The following is a 17351-nucleotide window of genomic DNA, read 5'->3' as shown; positions in this document are numbered from 1 at the left end:
TTGCGAAAAAAGCACGTCTTTGTTATACTGTAGTTGTCTAGAAAAGCTATTACATTATCGCATGATTGCCAACTTTATATCTTCTCCATGATGATTGCGTCATGCTCGCTCTAGCATGTGATCACAAAATTTCCCTTGTGTTATTCAATTTTTATTAATTACTAATTACAGAAATAAGAAAAATACTTTTTTAACTAAAAATATGCCCGGATTTATTTTTTTTTGTTCTAAAACAGCCACCATTACCTTTCCCTATTCAGCATAAATCTTCTTTGTTTTCCCCAAGCGGGAATTTCTGGGTAAAATGGTCGAAGCGAAACTGAAAGTGTCTGACAATAATGGACGCCGGTAGCTCATCAGGAGTATATTCAAGAACCAAGATATCGTCTATCTTCAGTGGTAGGACTAGTTGTAATAGTCGAAAAACTGACGAATCTTTGACATTTTCAGAAAAAAGCGCTAAGTATTGTAAGTATTTCTTAAACTTATAACAGCTGACGTGTTTCGCGGCAAAAGTACAGAAATAAAATGAAAAAGAGAGCTGAAACTCTTTTAAACAAGCCAGATAGATAGCTATATCCTCACCTTCATTTTCCTTTTAAATTGTAATGTTGATTCATAGTGTGATTAACTCATTTGTTCTGTCTAGTTTATGTAAGCACCATCCTGTGGTTTGATTTGTCATGCTTAGCCTAGCTAGCTATATTTTTCTGTTAAGGTGGTGATGTTCTGCCCAATATTGGAACGCACCCTGTCTTAAGACTGGCCAGGCCAATCTTCCGACAGTGACAAATGCCCAATCTATGGACGTACATGCCCAATCTTAGAACAATTGTGGAAGACAAACAGAACAATAAAATTTTTAGAATTTTAATAGGAACTTTAAATTGAAACTTTTCTTGGAAAATCAAAAGGTCAAAAATTTATATATACCATGTATTTTATGTATAAAAAATTGAAACTACTCAACCATATTAGCATAGTCTATCAGGTTTTTCTTCAATAGACTATGATATTAGCTAGCTGGCTACAGCTCGCTAGCTGGCTAAACATCTCATCCAATGAAATTAACAGCTAGCTAACTAATAATATGGTTAAATACGATTTTTCTGATTCTGAAGTATGATGTTTTAATGTGCCTGAGAATGTTTGTTGGGACCTGCAAAAAACAGAGCTCGTACGGTACATCCCTTCTTTAAAATCTAAAAGGCGCCAAAGATGGGCCTTAGATGGTCTTTTGCCCAATCTTGTGACGCCCTGCCCAGTCTTAAGATTGGGCAATTTTATGTTCAAAGATTAGGCAGCGTCCTAAGATTGGGCAGAACAGTGACGGTATACCTTATAAGCATGTTTTTTTAGAATCTCAATTTTTTCAGCTATAGTTAATCAAAGATTATTCATTCATAAACACCAAAGAAGCATTTTTAAATACCTATCAAATGATATAAAAATAATTTGAAACTTTTTACCTTGTAAAGTATAGAGACATTTTTTCCTGCCTTTAAAAAAGTGACTTCATTTACAAAACTACTTCATTTCCAACTCTCATAGGATATTCTTTAGAATGGTGATAAAATGGTGTAAAATGATTTTTTACTTGTTTTCCAGAAAGTCCCCAATTTCTATTTATTTTACTTTTTCCAAAAAAGGCATTTTTAACTTAAACTTTCGTCTTTAAGATGTAATATCTAGAGAGTCGTTGTTTTTTGAAGATAAAATCCCTTAGATTACCACGTTGGCTTCAGCACAGTAGCACTCTCCCTTGTAGAGCTTCTGTAGTTTTGTAAAGGAGATTTAAAATGTAATAGATGGTATACAAAAAAGAACACTATGAAAAACTGTTTTAAAGATTTTTTATCACCCTTTTCAAGCATACTCATGATGATGGTGATACTTTTACACTTCCAAGGCGATAAATATTCAGAAGGTTGTCCTTTTAAATATTATTATTCACAAAAACATAACTGAGTATACCATAGAAATAGAACTTTACAAGTCCTTTAACATTTTTCTGCGTCTTGCAGAAACAGAACAGGCTGGCATAAAAGAAGATTGATGTTTACTCTGATGTCTAATCAGTCTCCTTTTGCTGGAGAATTATTTTTTTTACATTTTTCTTCTTTTGTTTTTTTAAAGACATGAACGGAGTGACATTTTTAGAAATGAGAGATTTGAGGTGTTTTTTCTTTTCAAGTTGGTCAGTTCTGTTCGGAAAGGAAAATCAAATATTTTTTATTTTGAGAAATTATACTCAAGGGGATGGTACGTGTTAAAAACATTCATTCGTAACTCCTATTCAATTTGAAGGTGTGAAAGACCAATTAGAAAAAAAGTTAGTTATTTGGATAAAGTCAATATTTCCTTCCAAAAAATAAATAAATTCTTATTTTGGTTTTTTTCAGTCGTTCTTTTACTTACTCGTGCAATGCTCCCTCCCAGGTTACTCCTTTAACTTTTGTTGTTTAATTGAAAGTTTACTTAACCTCTTAGAGATCCACCTATTCTTCATAATTCTAATTTTGTATTAAAAACATCTTCTAATTACTCATAAAGTATAAAATACAATCAAATTTACTCCAAAATGGCATAAATAGCATTACATCTAAGTATAAAACATATAAGTATAAAATGGTATAAAGCATTAAATAATAACTACTTTCAAGAATGACAGGTTTGTACTACCACTTCCATTTTTATTACCAACATAAAGCAAAAGGAAAAAATGCAGCCACATAATCATAATACTTATATTAAAAATTGATCAATGAAAGGAATTATAGGAAAATGTGATAGCAGCACTTTTTTGCGAACACAATGGAAATTAGGACAGAATTGCAGAAGGACAAAATCGGCCCTACACAGTGGCTCGTACAACAAAAAAGCTGAATGCCATTAGCCATAATGTCTGCCACCTTTTTTTTTCTAGGCAAGAAACTCCCTAGCTACTTTTTTTAACTTGAGTGAGGACTCAAGTAAAAAAGTCTTAAAACTGCATAATATTGTACTGCAAAACAGACTGGGCTAGACGCTATTCGAGAAGGTTGTATGCTGTTTTTGGCTAACCATGGTACTCCAATTTCTGTAACACCTTTGGAAGCTTTTTATATAATTTACTCTTAGCTTTCAATCTTGATACACCACACCTAACATTGTCAAATATTGGAACAACAAGCAGCAAGATTTATCCTGTCAGAAAATCATCTAGTTTTGGTGCTAAATCAAGGTAAACTTGTTCATTCTTTTTTTCAAGGCAATTATTAATTAAATACAGGAAACTCAATTACACTATACTTCTTGAAAAATTAGGTTTATTAACCAAGTTCAATTGTTTCCCTGTTCCAGGCCTCCTGAATGTTTGGTGACGTCCCTAAGATCTGCATGTTGGTCTGCAATAAAATTTTATGATAAAACATGGTCCTATAAAAGCCTACTACAATTTTTCATGTTAAAAACTCAACTGTATTAGCTACTCAGATGTATTTATAAAAACACCAAAAAATTAGAAAAGTGTGCAGAAGAGGCGTCTTCTAAATCGGCAATGTGCTTTGAATCTGATTTTTATGGTGGCACCATCATTTCTTCAATATAAACTATAAATGACACTATTAGGCCGATTCTCTATAAGGCATTTTTTTCCTAAATTTCAGTGTTAAAGTTAACATAAAAATCTTTCGTTACAGCAATTTTTAAATATAAGGATTAAATATAAAGACTTGTCTTTTGACCTGACATTAATTGTATGATCTATTATGGAACGACTTGTTTGTATAAAGTATTCTTTGCTTACTTCTTCTGTAAAAATGAAATTTTAATAGCATGACACTTGTTAAATTTGCAGCAACTCGTCAAGAGCCCTTCGCCAACATACACCATTCACTGGGGGAAGTATAAGTACTGTTCCAGGATCCCGCCGAACACCAAGAACTACTGGTACTCCACATCTTATCCAAAGTAGCAGTATCGTTGGTAAGGTCTTTTTGTGCTGCAAATACTAAGAGTGTATATAATTTTGAGTAGTAAAACATAATGGTGTAAATAATACAAGTCATGCAAATTTTGTAAATGTTTTATTCTATATGTCTTTTACATAATAAATATCGGTTCTCTTAGCTGTTGTTGAAGGACGTGGACTTGCAAAAGGTGAAATAGGGTTAGCTAAAATTGATTTGAAAGGATCAGAGCTAGTTTTGTCCCAGGTATGAATTTATTTATCACATTTCACTGCTCAAAGATTAAGTTGCTTCAGAAGTTTTAAGTTATGTTTTTGTTTAGTTTTCTGATGGCCCGACATATGTTAAAATATTGACAAAGATGCAAATTATTCAACCAATAGAAGTATGAAATGAAGTATATACACTGTTTAAATTGATATGGTTTTTTGTGTCAAGTTTTACAAAATCCATGGGCAGTACCATTTTTTTAGTTGTAAGTTTGCAACAAACTACTGGCTCCCTTAGACACTACCATGATTTGCAATGAGCTTTTTTGGAATGAAAAGAATCGCAAATAAACAAAGTTTGCATTTTCTAAGGTGTCTTTGCAGTTCCTGGGGCATGTCTCTTAGCATTTTGGGCTCATAAAGATATACATAAACTTTTACTAGCTACCCTGAACTTTTATTGGCTACCCCAAATTAAATTTGGAACAGTTTTGTGTTACTTAATTTATTATTAACTCAATCAAAGTATTACATACTGAATCAAATTTGGAACGCAACGGTGGTAAAAAGAAAGCAGCTTTATCTTTGTTTTAATCTTCACTTTAATAATTTAATAATAATAGCATTTATCTTTCTAAATCGTGTGTAAATCACACTATTCTGCTATTTGCCTCATGTTTATTTTTTATAGTCTTCAAATGCACTGATTTTTGACTTTAGGTGATAATGCCAAACACAGCTTGTGAGAACGGAAATATGTCAGCTTTATTTCAAGTTATTACAGATCAGTTCCCTTACACAACACTGACCACTGTACAAAGGAAGTATTTTAATGAAAGCAAAGGTATATGTCATTGAATCTTTTTTTTAATTACATTGACTAACCTTCTAAATTTTAGCTTTCCATTATAAATTTTTAATAAATTTCACGATGTTGTTCTTCGTTGAAATGATGTAGTTTTTTTAGATGATTTATCCTTGGATATTTAAACGGATATTGTGTTAATGCTTAAAAGTAATTAAATAACAAAAATATTTACCAAAACTCTTGCTAAAAGTAACTAAAAGAACTTAACCAATCCGATCACTTTACTTGTTAAAAAAGTCAAAATGTTAGTATATCGTGTGTATCACTTTTTTAGGTTTAGAATATATCAAGCAGTTGTGTGTTCCTGAATTTAACACAGTAGAAATGGATGTTCAGTCAAAGTAAGTATTATTAAAATTTGTCTGTGATATGACAACACACCTTTAAAAATTAGATGGTTGTTGGTTTTCCAGGCTAGAACTAGCTGAAAACTAGTTCTATGTTAAGAGATTATTAGACATAATTCAGTTTAGTAAGACTTTACTACCAAATATTATACTCAATAAGACACTCCATGGTGCTTTATTGGGGAGGGGGGTATTTTAAAATTTTAAAAAGTAACAAGACATGCAATATTAAATGTTTTTGGTCTGCAACCATTCATATTTGATGAAATTGCCTCATTGATGCAATGGTTACACAACTCACTTTTGTTTAGGTATTATTGCTTAGCAACCACAGCTGTAAGTTATTGCATAGTTTACTTAGAGATTTGTACAAATATTAGCTAGTCGTTTTTCTTGAGATTAGATCCTGTGCATTGCACAGAAATAAGTTCGTAATCAGTTGGTTATTTTTTTTATTCTTTCTTTGTTAACAAAACTTTTTAATGCTCTGAAATTGCAATTCAGCAGACAAGCATTAGAAGAAATTGTTAGTGCAAGTTTTTAATGAATCCCTACTGATAAATCAATGTGTTATGATATTTTATTGTAGGCATTATTAAAGTATGTGGAGTTTATACAAAATATTGTGTTTGCACCAGCTTCATTGAAAATTGTTTACAAGGGAGGTGAAAATACAACATTAATTGGTAAGGATGGTATTAGTAGTAAGTGTAATTACACTTTTTGATGTTTTTGTTAAGTTTATAAAAAACTAGTTGCATGTACTTTTTTCTGCAAAAACATGATCATTTTTATTTTTTTGAAAACATTTTAGATGGATCTGCAGCAAGGAGCCTGGAACTGATTGTTAATGCTTGTGATCCTAAAAGTGAACAATCACTTTATGGTGTTCTGAATCACACCAAGACTGCTGGCGGTGGTGCGTATCTTTTGCTGAAGTCAGATATGTTCAAATAATTCCTCAAATGTTTATTTAGCATCAAGTGGACTTTTCCCAAGTTAGAATATAAGGGAAAAAAAAAAGAAAACAGAATACAAAAAATGGGATAAAAACATTACAAAAATGAGAAATGAATCAAAAACATTTTAGGTGTCAACATTGAAAAATTCAGTCTAGCCTTTTTAATATCACAAACTAAATATTTCTATATACTTCCTTATACCTTGCTAACTATTATCTATTCCTCTGGACTACTTGCTATGGTTTTTCCCCAGTGTACCTTATCATTGAATTTAGTTGAGATGAAATTAGCCTCCATAGAAAATTAAAGCAAATAGAATTAATACAACGTTTGGAGTATCTGCGTAGCATCGTAGGCTGATAATGTCGCTCCGAAACCATTAAAGGTCATCTCAAGTGAATGTTCAAATAAATTTCCTTATCCCTTTTTTAAGTATTTTGTCTGCTTGTTACTTTGTGCTTGCAGCTACTGTTATGCATACATGTGTGATATGTGTTGTTTTTTTCACTTTTAACAGCTCGCTTACTTCGTTCAAATATACTGCAACCGCCATGTGGTATGTACATAGTCTTCACAATTAGAAAATATTAGTAACTGGGCTGGCATTTATCTTAATACAGTTATCGTATCACCTTTCAAATGCTTTTATGACCTAGGGAAATTTGAGAATTCAGGGCAAAGTAAACCTTTGACTTGATTATAAAAACAAACAGAATGCGATGAACCTAAAGAGTTTTCCTATGATGGCCCTTATAGCTTAATTTCTCAAATTAAATTTTTTTTTTTCAGTGAAAACATTTCTCTTCTTAGTGAAAACATTTCTCTTCTTTGCTTCCTTAACTTCTCTCCCATGAACTCCCAAAATTCCCAGATCCAATTCTGGTCTGTAATATTGATTGAACTGGGTTTTGTTAACTCATGTTTTTGAAGAAGACATACCGGCTCCCATGCATGAAAAAGATCAAGTGTTTTTAATAATTAATAATAACTCACCAAAATTTTATGTGTATTTTAGTGGACCATAAACTTCAAATAAAAAAACATGACATTCCGTTTAAGGTGTTCCTTTATTTTTTAAATAATTTTCTTGGTTACACCATGATTTCGAGAACTTTGGTCGTCATTTGTTAAGTGCAGAAGAGAAGTTGTAAAATACGGAAGAGAATTGTTGGAATCATAGCAGAGAAGTGCTTTTAAATTGAAAGAGGATGGAGCCATAGCAAACATCGTATATTCTGTTAAAAAATTGTTTCTTGCATCCATTTTTAATTTTGCTAGATTTATGTACTATTGAGAGCAGGTATGACTGTGTCGACGAACTGATCGAGAAAGAGGAGCTTTTCTTAAATCTACAAGCAGGTAATGTAATTTTGTTTTTCTTTTTGTACCTGAGATTTGTAATCCAATCTGCATTATTCACTGTGTAGTTAATCTCCATTCATATAGATCTATCCCTGTAGAAGCTCTTTTATTTTACAGGTGTAAATGATACGAATGTTGATCTAAATTTCAGTTGATACAATTATAGGAAATTTAAAAATGCTGGAATTTTCACACATTCTTTTTCAACATGACCTTAGTTTATAAAAACGTTATTTTAAGACTCAGATGTAGTAAATAAATTAAATAACATTTCCATAACAGTTCTGTCTCATTAGATAGCTAGAAGTATTATGGTAGTACAACAATTTGTAAAAGAATAAAAATAAGAAAATGCAAGCTCATCTAATGTGTATGTCATTGTGAAGTCTCTTATAATATCTTAGCAGCGCATAGAAATCAAAACTGATATTATTTAACAGTATCGTTAATCTTGCTATTTTTAGTAGGTTTTAAGTTATCAGGTTTTTTATAAAATTTAAAACTCGAGCTATATTATACAACTGGAAATAAATGGATATTTCATACTGAACAGTTCTACGAATGCTATGTACATTTGCTGTTTGCAGTTGTATCTTTTTTCTTGTGAGAACACTTCCATTTTGTCGCAGTACTCGGCCGCTTTCTGGATGTCGATCACTTGATATCATCCTTAATTCAAATCCCAAAGAAGGAAGGCTTGAAAGTATTTGAAAGAAAGATATCAGAGGTGATATATCTGAAACATACCATTGAATTGGTACAGACGTTACATCAAGCTCTCACTGGGAGTGAAAATAATCTATTTAAAGCTTACCATAAAGTGAGAATTAGTGTTTTAAGTTTTTGATAAAAAAAGTGATGATATTGAGGTGGGTTGCTTTACTTGTTGATAGAGTCAACCTAGTAATTTTGAAACTTTTGATAATTTTTTTGTACTTCGTTCCCAGTGTAATAAGAGTGGAAGTATGAACTGGGCTTATTAAGGATTTAAATGCACCAACAAATATTTCGCAGAAAGATTGTGCTATTTTTTAGATATGGCGGTTAATAAATTCTTATTATTTTGGGCTCTGAAAAACACAATTTTAGTTATGTCTTTAAAGGGGCTACGAACCGGTTAAAATGCTCACATTCCGCATATCCCGCGCACATATTAAAAATCCGGTAAACGCGTTTTGGGCAATGAACAGACCAGCGCACTTTGCTCGCTGGTTCAATATTTTTTTTCCGAAAAGTATATTACAAAGAAATATTTCAGCAAGACTCATTCTGGATGAAAACATGACCAAGACTGGAGAAAATAAAAATTCTAGATATATCTATATTTTCGAGTCTATAAATTACATACATGTCGGAAAAATAGCCTCCAGCTCGACTTTCGTGTAAGTCACTAAAGTCGAAAACCAACAGCCGTTCCGTAGCCCCTTTAATAACTTTAATTTATTTTTTTGCGATTCTATTTTGTGTTTTAGCTCATGTTGTTGCTTTGAAAAAATACTACGTTGAATATTTGCTTTTTTTAGTCGCTAGATGATAACAGATTCAAAATTATTCTTGACAGTATTCACACAGTTATTCACGATGAGACAAGATACCAAAAGGGAACATTAAATATGAAAACTCAAAAGTTATTTGCAGTCAAGGTATAGCTAGCTTTTAATTTATCTTTTCTTTTTATTATTAAAAATCCTAATTTACGGTATTGCTTTTATTAGGAGTGACTAGAGATTAATTTTTGTTGCATAGATAAAAATCTATACTTTTTATTTTATTTTAGCCTAACGTCAACGGTATGTATGTTTTGAATTGATTCTGCTATAGTATATTATAAAGGGTTAAATGTTTGTGGATCCCAATCTTGGGTGGGTTTGTTTTTAGGAAAAGTATAGAGTAGTTTACTTGTGAACACAAAACAAGAAGAACTAAAACAAATTATTTTTTTTCTGGTGGATTTAATTTTGTGAACCCTTTTGGTTTTAAGTTAATTTTACTTTGTGAATTAAGTTTAAAAAAATTAATTCTCGCAAAAATTTAACCTCTGAAAATAATTGTAATAAAACAACATCGTTTTCCTAAAAGGTTTGCTCGACGTAGCCAGGAGGACGCATTGTGAAGTTGTGGATGACATTTCAGGTGAATGATTTTTTTTTCTTATTTCCAAAGTATGTTATTGTCTCTATATTAATTATAGCCGTATTGTGTCTTTCTCTGCGCAAATAGTACCACAGTAGCGATAGCAGTCTCTGCACATTTATAGTTGAACTACGGATACACGAAACATGACATAAAAATGGACGAGCGAACTCGTGGATGTAAACACAGATTACTAGCTAGTCTATTATAATACTTACTGTCTGTTTGTCTGTAAGCCAAAGTATACGAATTTTTTCTTTAAACACCGAGGGTTTTGTAATCGAGAACGTCACTATAATCGCACTTATAATCATAGTAATAATTCCTGTCCGAGTAAATTGTATTACTTCAAGTTAACAGGTGGGTACAGATGCTCGAAATAAAGACCCGGGAAATTTGTACGATGAACTATATCTCGTGGAATTTTCCACGAGCTAATATTTTTTGTAAAGAAAAATATTTCCTGCATTTAACTTAGCTAATAAAATGATATTGATAAATGTAAACAAACCGTTTTAAAAATATATATGTAGATCTATAACTCATGTTCTTCAGTAAGGTGCTCAAAAATCTGATATGTATGTTTAATGACCTATAGAAAACTATGACTTGACAATCCAAAGTAAGTTAGGGAAAATAGGCTCATGTCAGGTTAGACCGATCATACTTTTGTCAGTTAGCTAAACTCAATAGAAATTATTTTCCATACGATAAAAAATCTAGTCTTTTGTTTAGTTTCTAACGTTTCTTATTTTAGCATTAAGTTGGTCAAAAACCAGAAACTTGTCTGCTTTGAAGAATTGGCAAACATTTTTAAGGAAAAAAATTCGGGTGATGAAACGTGAGGGTAATTCAAAAGATTTGCTCGTGAATATAGCTATCCACGAAAATTGATTATATAAAGCTTTAAATTTAAAATGTATCATCAGCAACGTGTGAATTTTACGGTTTAGAGAATTCTTTTCAAGATGAACCTTTTTTAAAATCTTAGTGTCGTTGTTGCCTTCTGTAAGCACACTTTTCGTCTTTGTTAATTTAACCAGTTTTGATTACTACTATTTTCATTCTTCTTGAGGTGCCAAGATATTTAAAACTCTATTATTAAATTACAAACCACGCAGAAATGTTTAGCACTATAAAAGACACGTATTTTACTTATACAGTTTCTGTTTTTTTATACTTGTAGAAATGATTAAACAAGAGGCAGAATCGTCAGGTCTTCCACTTACTCCAAACTATAACACAACACGTGGTTTTTACATCCAAATCAATACGAAGGGTCAAGAGGGACTTTCTAAACAGTTACCAGCAAATCTGGTCAAAGTTGTGACAACGAAAAATATTATAAGTTGTACCACGGAGGATTTGGTAGGTTTCTGTGATTACACCAGCTTGTCAGTTGGCAGATTCTACTTAATATTTATACACTGAATAATACAACTGGTATGTTTCTGTATGTTTGGAATATGTTTCATTGCAAAGCAGATCAAATCAGAAATTAAATATATTCTTACTCACCTATTGTTTCATTACTTTGTTTTTTTAATCATCCAGCCATTTATGAATCCCGTCATTATTGATACGCGGAAATGCTTTTCAATTTCAAATCATTCGTACCTGCAAAAATTAATTCAACAATTTTAAAACATCGTGAGTTGGTAATGTTTTCTTTTTTTTATAGATAAAGTTAAATTGTAAGTTTAGTTTCTTTATATTTTTATTTAATGTCTTATTTTGCTGTCGTTTTATCCTAACAATTCATTCATGCAATATTTTTCCATTTCTGTTCATAAATCATATACAGGTTATTGGAGTCTATACGTTGCACGAGCAAAAGGAGTCTTAACCCTATTCAAGTCAGGTTCAAATTGGTGACTTTTCATCATTTTTAGTTGCCTTCAGGATCTTCGAAAAATGTTTTGTGTGACGTCACGTCTATGTCTTCGTGACTCGTCGGTTAACAGATGATCGGAAAGAAATCCAATAATTTTTTTACTGAAATATTCTTAGAAATAACTTCTAAAGTCATATTTCAGCCCTTTTCCTGCTTTTGTGTCCTGTCAACTGTTGCGTTCGTAAATATATGATGACATCATTTTAAACTAGATGACGTCATCCAAGATTTTTTTCTTTATTCTCCTCCAATGTGCAATACGATGCCTGCTTCATTACTTTTGAGAAGAAGGCGTCCCCCTAGCTGTTCAGAGCCTGGAAAAAACCGGCCTAAATAGGGTTTTAACCCAAACGAATTTACTTTAGTTCTATGCACAGAAACATAAAACGTTGATGTCATTTCATACGCAACAAATTTTAAAATAATTTTTTTTTTTTGCTATTTTAACAGGGAATCTAATGTGTTTATATTTTAGCAAGATTGGAAGAATCACTTGAAGAAATTTATTTTCTTTCGAATATGTAAGATTTTACTATACGTCTTTACATTTCTCTTATTCTTCGTCCAAACCTTTTTATTTTACTAAAAGTGAGTTTATTTGATGAGGATTTGATGAGTCTATGTTCGCAAAAAGTGTTGTAGATCATTTTTCAAAAGATAGAAAAAATCCCAATTCTTCATGATAACGAATTTTTCAATATTTTTTGCCAATTTGACAAAAATTGACAGAAATTCGCTAAGATTAATTTTTCCTATAGTCTAAACTTGAAAGTTTATTTTGCAGCGTTATAAGCGAATTGATGAAAAATATCAGAGAGAAGATTGGCTGCTTGTACAAATTAGCCGAATGCGTATCAGTGCTTGACATGATCGTATCTTTTGCAAATGCTGCCACTTTGTCAAGTTATGGTAAGTGTGACAATTGATACGCTTTAATTCTATACCGAGTAGAAAAATACTTTACTGGGAGAAGTAGTTTTTGCAGTATTTAGCGGATTTTTCAAAAATAGTCTCGTATAAAATATTATATAGTCCAAACAACAAAGATATACCTTCAAAAATAGTTTGTACCGCCAACCGCGGAAGGTGAATGATTCAGGTACGTGTCTAACGGATACAAGCTAGATACAACTCACGTGGCAGAAAATTAAGAGTTTTTCTAAAAATTTAATGCCAAAAATTTTGCGGTCAATCTCTTTCCTTAATATCAAGTTAACATCAGTTGCTTTTTAAAATCTGTGTATACGAGTCAAAGAAATTAGGGAAAAGTAAAAAGAAAAAAGAAATTGCTTGTACTGCTGCGTTTTTTCCCACCTTTTTACAATTTTTTTTAATTTATATGTAATCTTGTCTATTGTAGTTTTTTTTATCTGTCTTACCCTGTATATTTTTAGTTAGACCAGAGTTTACAGATACGCTGGCAGTTAAACAAGGACGTCATCCGATACTTGACAAAATGGTGCTTTTAAGTGGCCCGCCTGTTCCCAATGATGCAGTATGTCTCTTTTAAAGTTAATATATTTCCCTGATTTAATAAATTTGAATAACAAAACCATTCAGGAGTCCATATAATATTCCACTTGTATTGTAGTCAGACAGTTTTTATATTTTTTCTATTAATCATCCATAGTTGACGTTGATAAGCTGAGGGTTGAATCACCAGTGAGGAAAGTCATGGTAGTGACTTTAAAATAGTATTCCTCTTTCTGCTTAGCGGCTAGCATGGCGATATAATCCAGCTTTGTAGCTGATCAGTTGTGCACTAGCGATAGCTTAAATTCAACTGGACCCTTTTGTTGATGTCAATAACCAATCTGATATTGTTCTGAATTGAGTGTTTGACTTAGCCAGTTCTAATGTTTTCTTATAAAATATCGCTTTAAAAGGATTCCTCTTTCTCTGTGTACATTCTTGGTTATGTTGAATTGAATGTCTGACCTGACACACCTAAATTGTATTATCACAGTATCCTTTTCTTTATGAAGTCCTTTTTTTAGTATGCTTCTGATGTGTCAAACTTTATGGTCATTACTGGTCCTAACATGGTAAGAGAACATTGTAGACAACACTAACGTTAAATTAATACAGAAAACATTACGATGCTGACACTTTTTAGTAGACTAAAAAATGCCAGTGACGTGTCTGCGTTTAAAACAGATTTACATTTCTCATTTTCACACTAGATGTATTATTTTAAACGTGGTTAACATCAATCATTCTTCTTGCAGAGTGGCAAATCGACTTTTCTGCGTCAGATTGCTTTGTTGCAGATAATGGCTCAGTGTGGGTCGTTTGTACCTGCTGAATATGCCTCTTTTCGACTGGCGAAACAAATTTTTGTTCGCATTGGAAGTGATGACGACATAGAAACGAATTGTTCGACATTTATGTTAGAGGTGTGTGCTGGAATGTTAAGCGGTTGAGTTCTATAAGAAGGTTTGTAAAGGAAAGTGTACCACTACTCAACCAAATGTGAGATGGTATAAACTTCATATTAAGATGTAGTAGCAGAAGAATTCTTGATGACTTTTAGTTTAATACTACTTATCTTCGAATGAAAAATATTGCATAAATTTTATAACCCATGACTATTTTTTTCTATAGATGAAAGAAATGAATTATATTATCCAAGTAAGTTTTTCTTTCTATGCAAAAGAGTGTGCACGTATTTTTTTATAAACTATACCAGTTTCTAAGCAACTAAAATTTTACAAGAATGCTAAGCAACTTTGTTATACGTAATATTGGATGTAGGTGATAAACGAACGTTGGTTTCTGTCTCCAAAATATTTTTTTAATTGATGGTTTTATTTACTGTAGTACTAAGTCAAAAATTAAGTTGCTTAACAAATAGCGTAGCATTTTATTTCTTGCAGATTTTGACTAAAATCTTTTATTTCAGAATATCAGTGACAATTCGCTCTTGATAGTGGATGAGTTAGGTCGAGGTAAGTGTTCTTTAATTTTGCTTAAAGTTGCTGGTGTTGCTGTTTTTCTTGTTAGATTTTTTATTTTGTACCTGCAGGTACTGGAATAGATGAAGGTATTGGAATATCATACAGTATATGCGAATATCTTATCTCTAAAAAGGTGACATATACCTTAAAATATATATTATCTAGGCCATATGTTATTGCAAAAATAAGCTTAGCCCGCACAATTATTTAGCTACTCAAAAATTAAACTGGGTTTTATTGTCCCGTTCGAGCAAGGATTTGTCACCCAATGTTATCGGCCTCAGAATTGGTGTACACTCGAACATTAGATTTGGTCGCACTCCAGTACTAAAAAACATGTTTTTTGACAAAGTAACGTTTTTCTGTCACCTTTATCTTGCAACTGTTTTCACTCTCCATCTTAGACTGATGCCTTGTAACTGTTGTCTCTCTCCATCTTAGACGTTCACATTCTTTGCTACCCATTTTATGGAAATATGCGACTTGGAAAATATTTATCCCAATGTTGAGAAGTGAGTAACAAGTAAAAGTCTCTTTCACTCTCTGTTTTGATTATTTTTCGAAATATTTCCTGAGGCGTGCTAATTTTTGGCACAGTTGCGCAAGAAAAAGAAATGTGAGCCAAAATTATTAACATTTAGAAATTCGCGCGCGAAAATTAACACAAATAACACGAGGCGGCATTTTGAATACTAAATGTATATTAAATATTATATTTTATAATTGTTATCGTGTTGCCAGCACAGCTTTTTGTAGCTAACAACGTTTTTTCTCCGACAACATTAATATTTTTATGTTTCTTTTCAGCTACCATCTTGCAGTTCAGGTAAGGGCCTCAGCTTGCTGTTCTTAATTAAGGTGGAAATGGAGCAGAAAAGATTGATCTTGGAAAATTAAATTGGCTAATTCATGTAACAGAAAAGATATCTTGCTAAAATTCACTCTCGCAAAATAGTTTAATTGTCACTGTTTCCATTCGAGACAATATGTTCTGTGCTAGCTGTAGAAATGAAAATTCATTAGTCGGTTACTTCGTACCTAGGTCCTGAGAATGACGATTCCCTGGTGAATCTGATTGTGACATATACTTTGACGGTGATGGATGACGGAAAGCCATCATTTAGTGAATTATCGTAAACTATGCTACACGCTTATTCTTTATGCTTATAAAAATATGCTGTATAAAAATGCCAGGTTGTAATTTTGGGCTAAAAACAATAGGTCCACAATAGAGAAAAAAGAAGAATGACTGCCCTTGTTAGAAATTTGGTATTCCTTCAAAAAAACGTGTAGAATAAAAAAATTTTATGAGAGAAATTAAAAATTAAAACTTAAAACAAAATCAAAATTTCAATTCGTGAAGTCGCGAAATTAAATTCTTGCGAAAATCTATTCTATTCTGGTTATATTTTAGAGAGTATTCAACCGTGATGAAGCGAAAGAAAAAATATCATTCAGTCACGTGTTAGTAAAAGGAAGAACAGAGGAGAAACATTACGGTAACACTATTCCTTTCCTTGAATTAATCTAAACTCTTGATAGCTTAGGTTTGGTTTCCATTAAGACCAAAATGTTTGAGAAACTGTTATACATCAGTCACAGTTATGATGATCATAGAAACACGTGTTAAGCAACAAAACAAGGATAAAGCCTGACACGAATCCCTTCTTTTGACGGATGGGTGGTAGGGTACACGTGTTCAATTCCGACGTAGTCTATTCTTTTACGAAAGATCTATTGCACAGAAAAATTGGAAGTATTTGTGTTCCAAGTGTGGCGTACAAAAGCCATCGGTATCTTATTGATCTTTAAAACAATGCGTCAAACGAGCTAAATAAATACACCCAGTGATTTAATTGGAGATCGACAAAACAACTTTAGACCACAAGTTATAATGTACAAATTACAGACTTTATGAATTAATTTGAGGATCTTGATAAAAAAACAACAACTCAGGCGGCCGCCACAGTTTCCCTGTAGTAGTCCCCATGACCAGTTGTCCAAATCTGCAACGGTGCCCAGATAGACTTTAATGTTCCCGTTAAATTTTCTATTCTTTGTGTAATCTATTAACAGGTCTAGAGCTAGCAGAAATGACAAATTTACCGGAGGAGGTGCTTACAACAGCAAGAGAAGCAGTGGAAAAAATAAAAGAAGCAAGGAAGGTTGGTTAGTCGGCCTTATTTGGTAAAAATGTGACAAACTGCTCGGTATCTGTCTTTCATTAAATATATTACTAAAAAACTTGAAAATTAAGCTCTCTTATTATTTCTTCAGGTAAATCAAGGAACATTAAAATTGACTAAGCGAGAAAAAGCTACATTTAAGCTGGGTACACGTTTATTACAAGCTGCCAAGAATTCTCGACTCGATGACGAAACACTTCGGTTTTATTTAAAAGGATTAAAAACACAATACGAGAATGAGATACAAGGAGGTAATGAAGACTAGAGGTTCTCACCAGCATGAAAATTCACCATTTCCCCAAAGATTTTTATAATTGGCCGCTTCCATTTGTTAACCCAGGTATTTTGATACTGACAAGACTGGTTTACATGGTAAAAAATGAAAAATGGCTGAAAATATTTAGTTTTTAATTTGTTTCAACGATGTTAATTTTTCTAAACTAAAAATTAGTTCGAATGTTGTTACTTATATTTTATACTTTG

The 17351-nt window shown here is 32.1% G+C and overlaps 1 protein-coding gene across 5 annotated transcripts; it reads left to right on the top strand.

Annotated features, from left to right (window-relative positions):
- The first annotated feature begins 215 nt into the window (after nt 1–215).
- Nucleotides 216–17333, top strand: LOC130612617 (mutS protein homolog 4-like). 5 transcript variants are annotated; one of them, XM_057433956.1, is made up of 31 exons: nt 224–468; nt 3121–3223; nt 3839–3966; nt 4111–4196; nt 4273–4335; nt 4880–5003; nt 5302–5368; nt 5686–5710; nt 5964–6060; nt 6189–6293; nt 6854–6892; nt 7615–7695; nt 8328–8518; nt 9222–9341; nt 9476–9488; nt 9778–9831; nt 11018–11199; nt 11513–11525; nt 12201–12246; nt 12510–12634; nt 13120–13220; nt 13723–13770; nt 13954–14121; nt 14330–14356; nt 14628–14673; nt 14751–14815; nt 15124–15194; nt 15490–15508; nt 16097–16181; nt 16759–16847; nt 16960–17333. In XM_057433956.1, exons 1-31 carry the CDS (start codon nt 339–341, stop codon nt 17131–17133), a joined length of 2685 nt encoding a protein of 894 aa, XP_057289939.1. In that variant the 5' UTR covers nt 224–338; the 3' UTR covers nt 17134–17333. The 5 variants fall into 5 exon arrangements, 4 of the variants coding, with proteins under 4 accessions (XP_057289939.1, XP_057289941.1, XP_057289940.1 ...); XR_008975508.1 differs by lacking the exons at nt 16097–16181; nt 16759–16847; nt 16960–17333 and having other exon boundaries at nt 216–468; nt 15087–15194; nt 15490–15506; XM_057433958.1 differs by lacking the exons at nt 224–468; nt 3121–3223; nt 3839–3966 and having other exon boundaries at nt 4142–4196; nt 4273–4347.
- Nucleotides 17334–17351: the final 18 nt, after the last annotated feature.

The sequence above is a fragment of the Hydractinia symbiolongicarpus genome, chromosome 10 (assembly GCF_029227915.1).
Source record: "Hydractinia symbiolongicarpus strain clone_291-10 chromosome 10, HSymV2.1, whole genome shotgun sequence".
Taxonomy (NCBI): domain Eukaryota; kingdom Metazoa; phylum Cnidaria; class Hydrozoa; order Anthoathecata; family Hydractiniidae; genus Hydractinia; species Hydractinia symbiolongicarpus.
The sequence above is the reverse complement of the archived record's forward strand: the minus strand, read 5'-3'. Positions and strand labels throughout refer to the sequence as shown.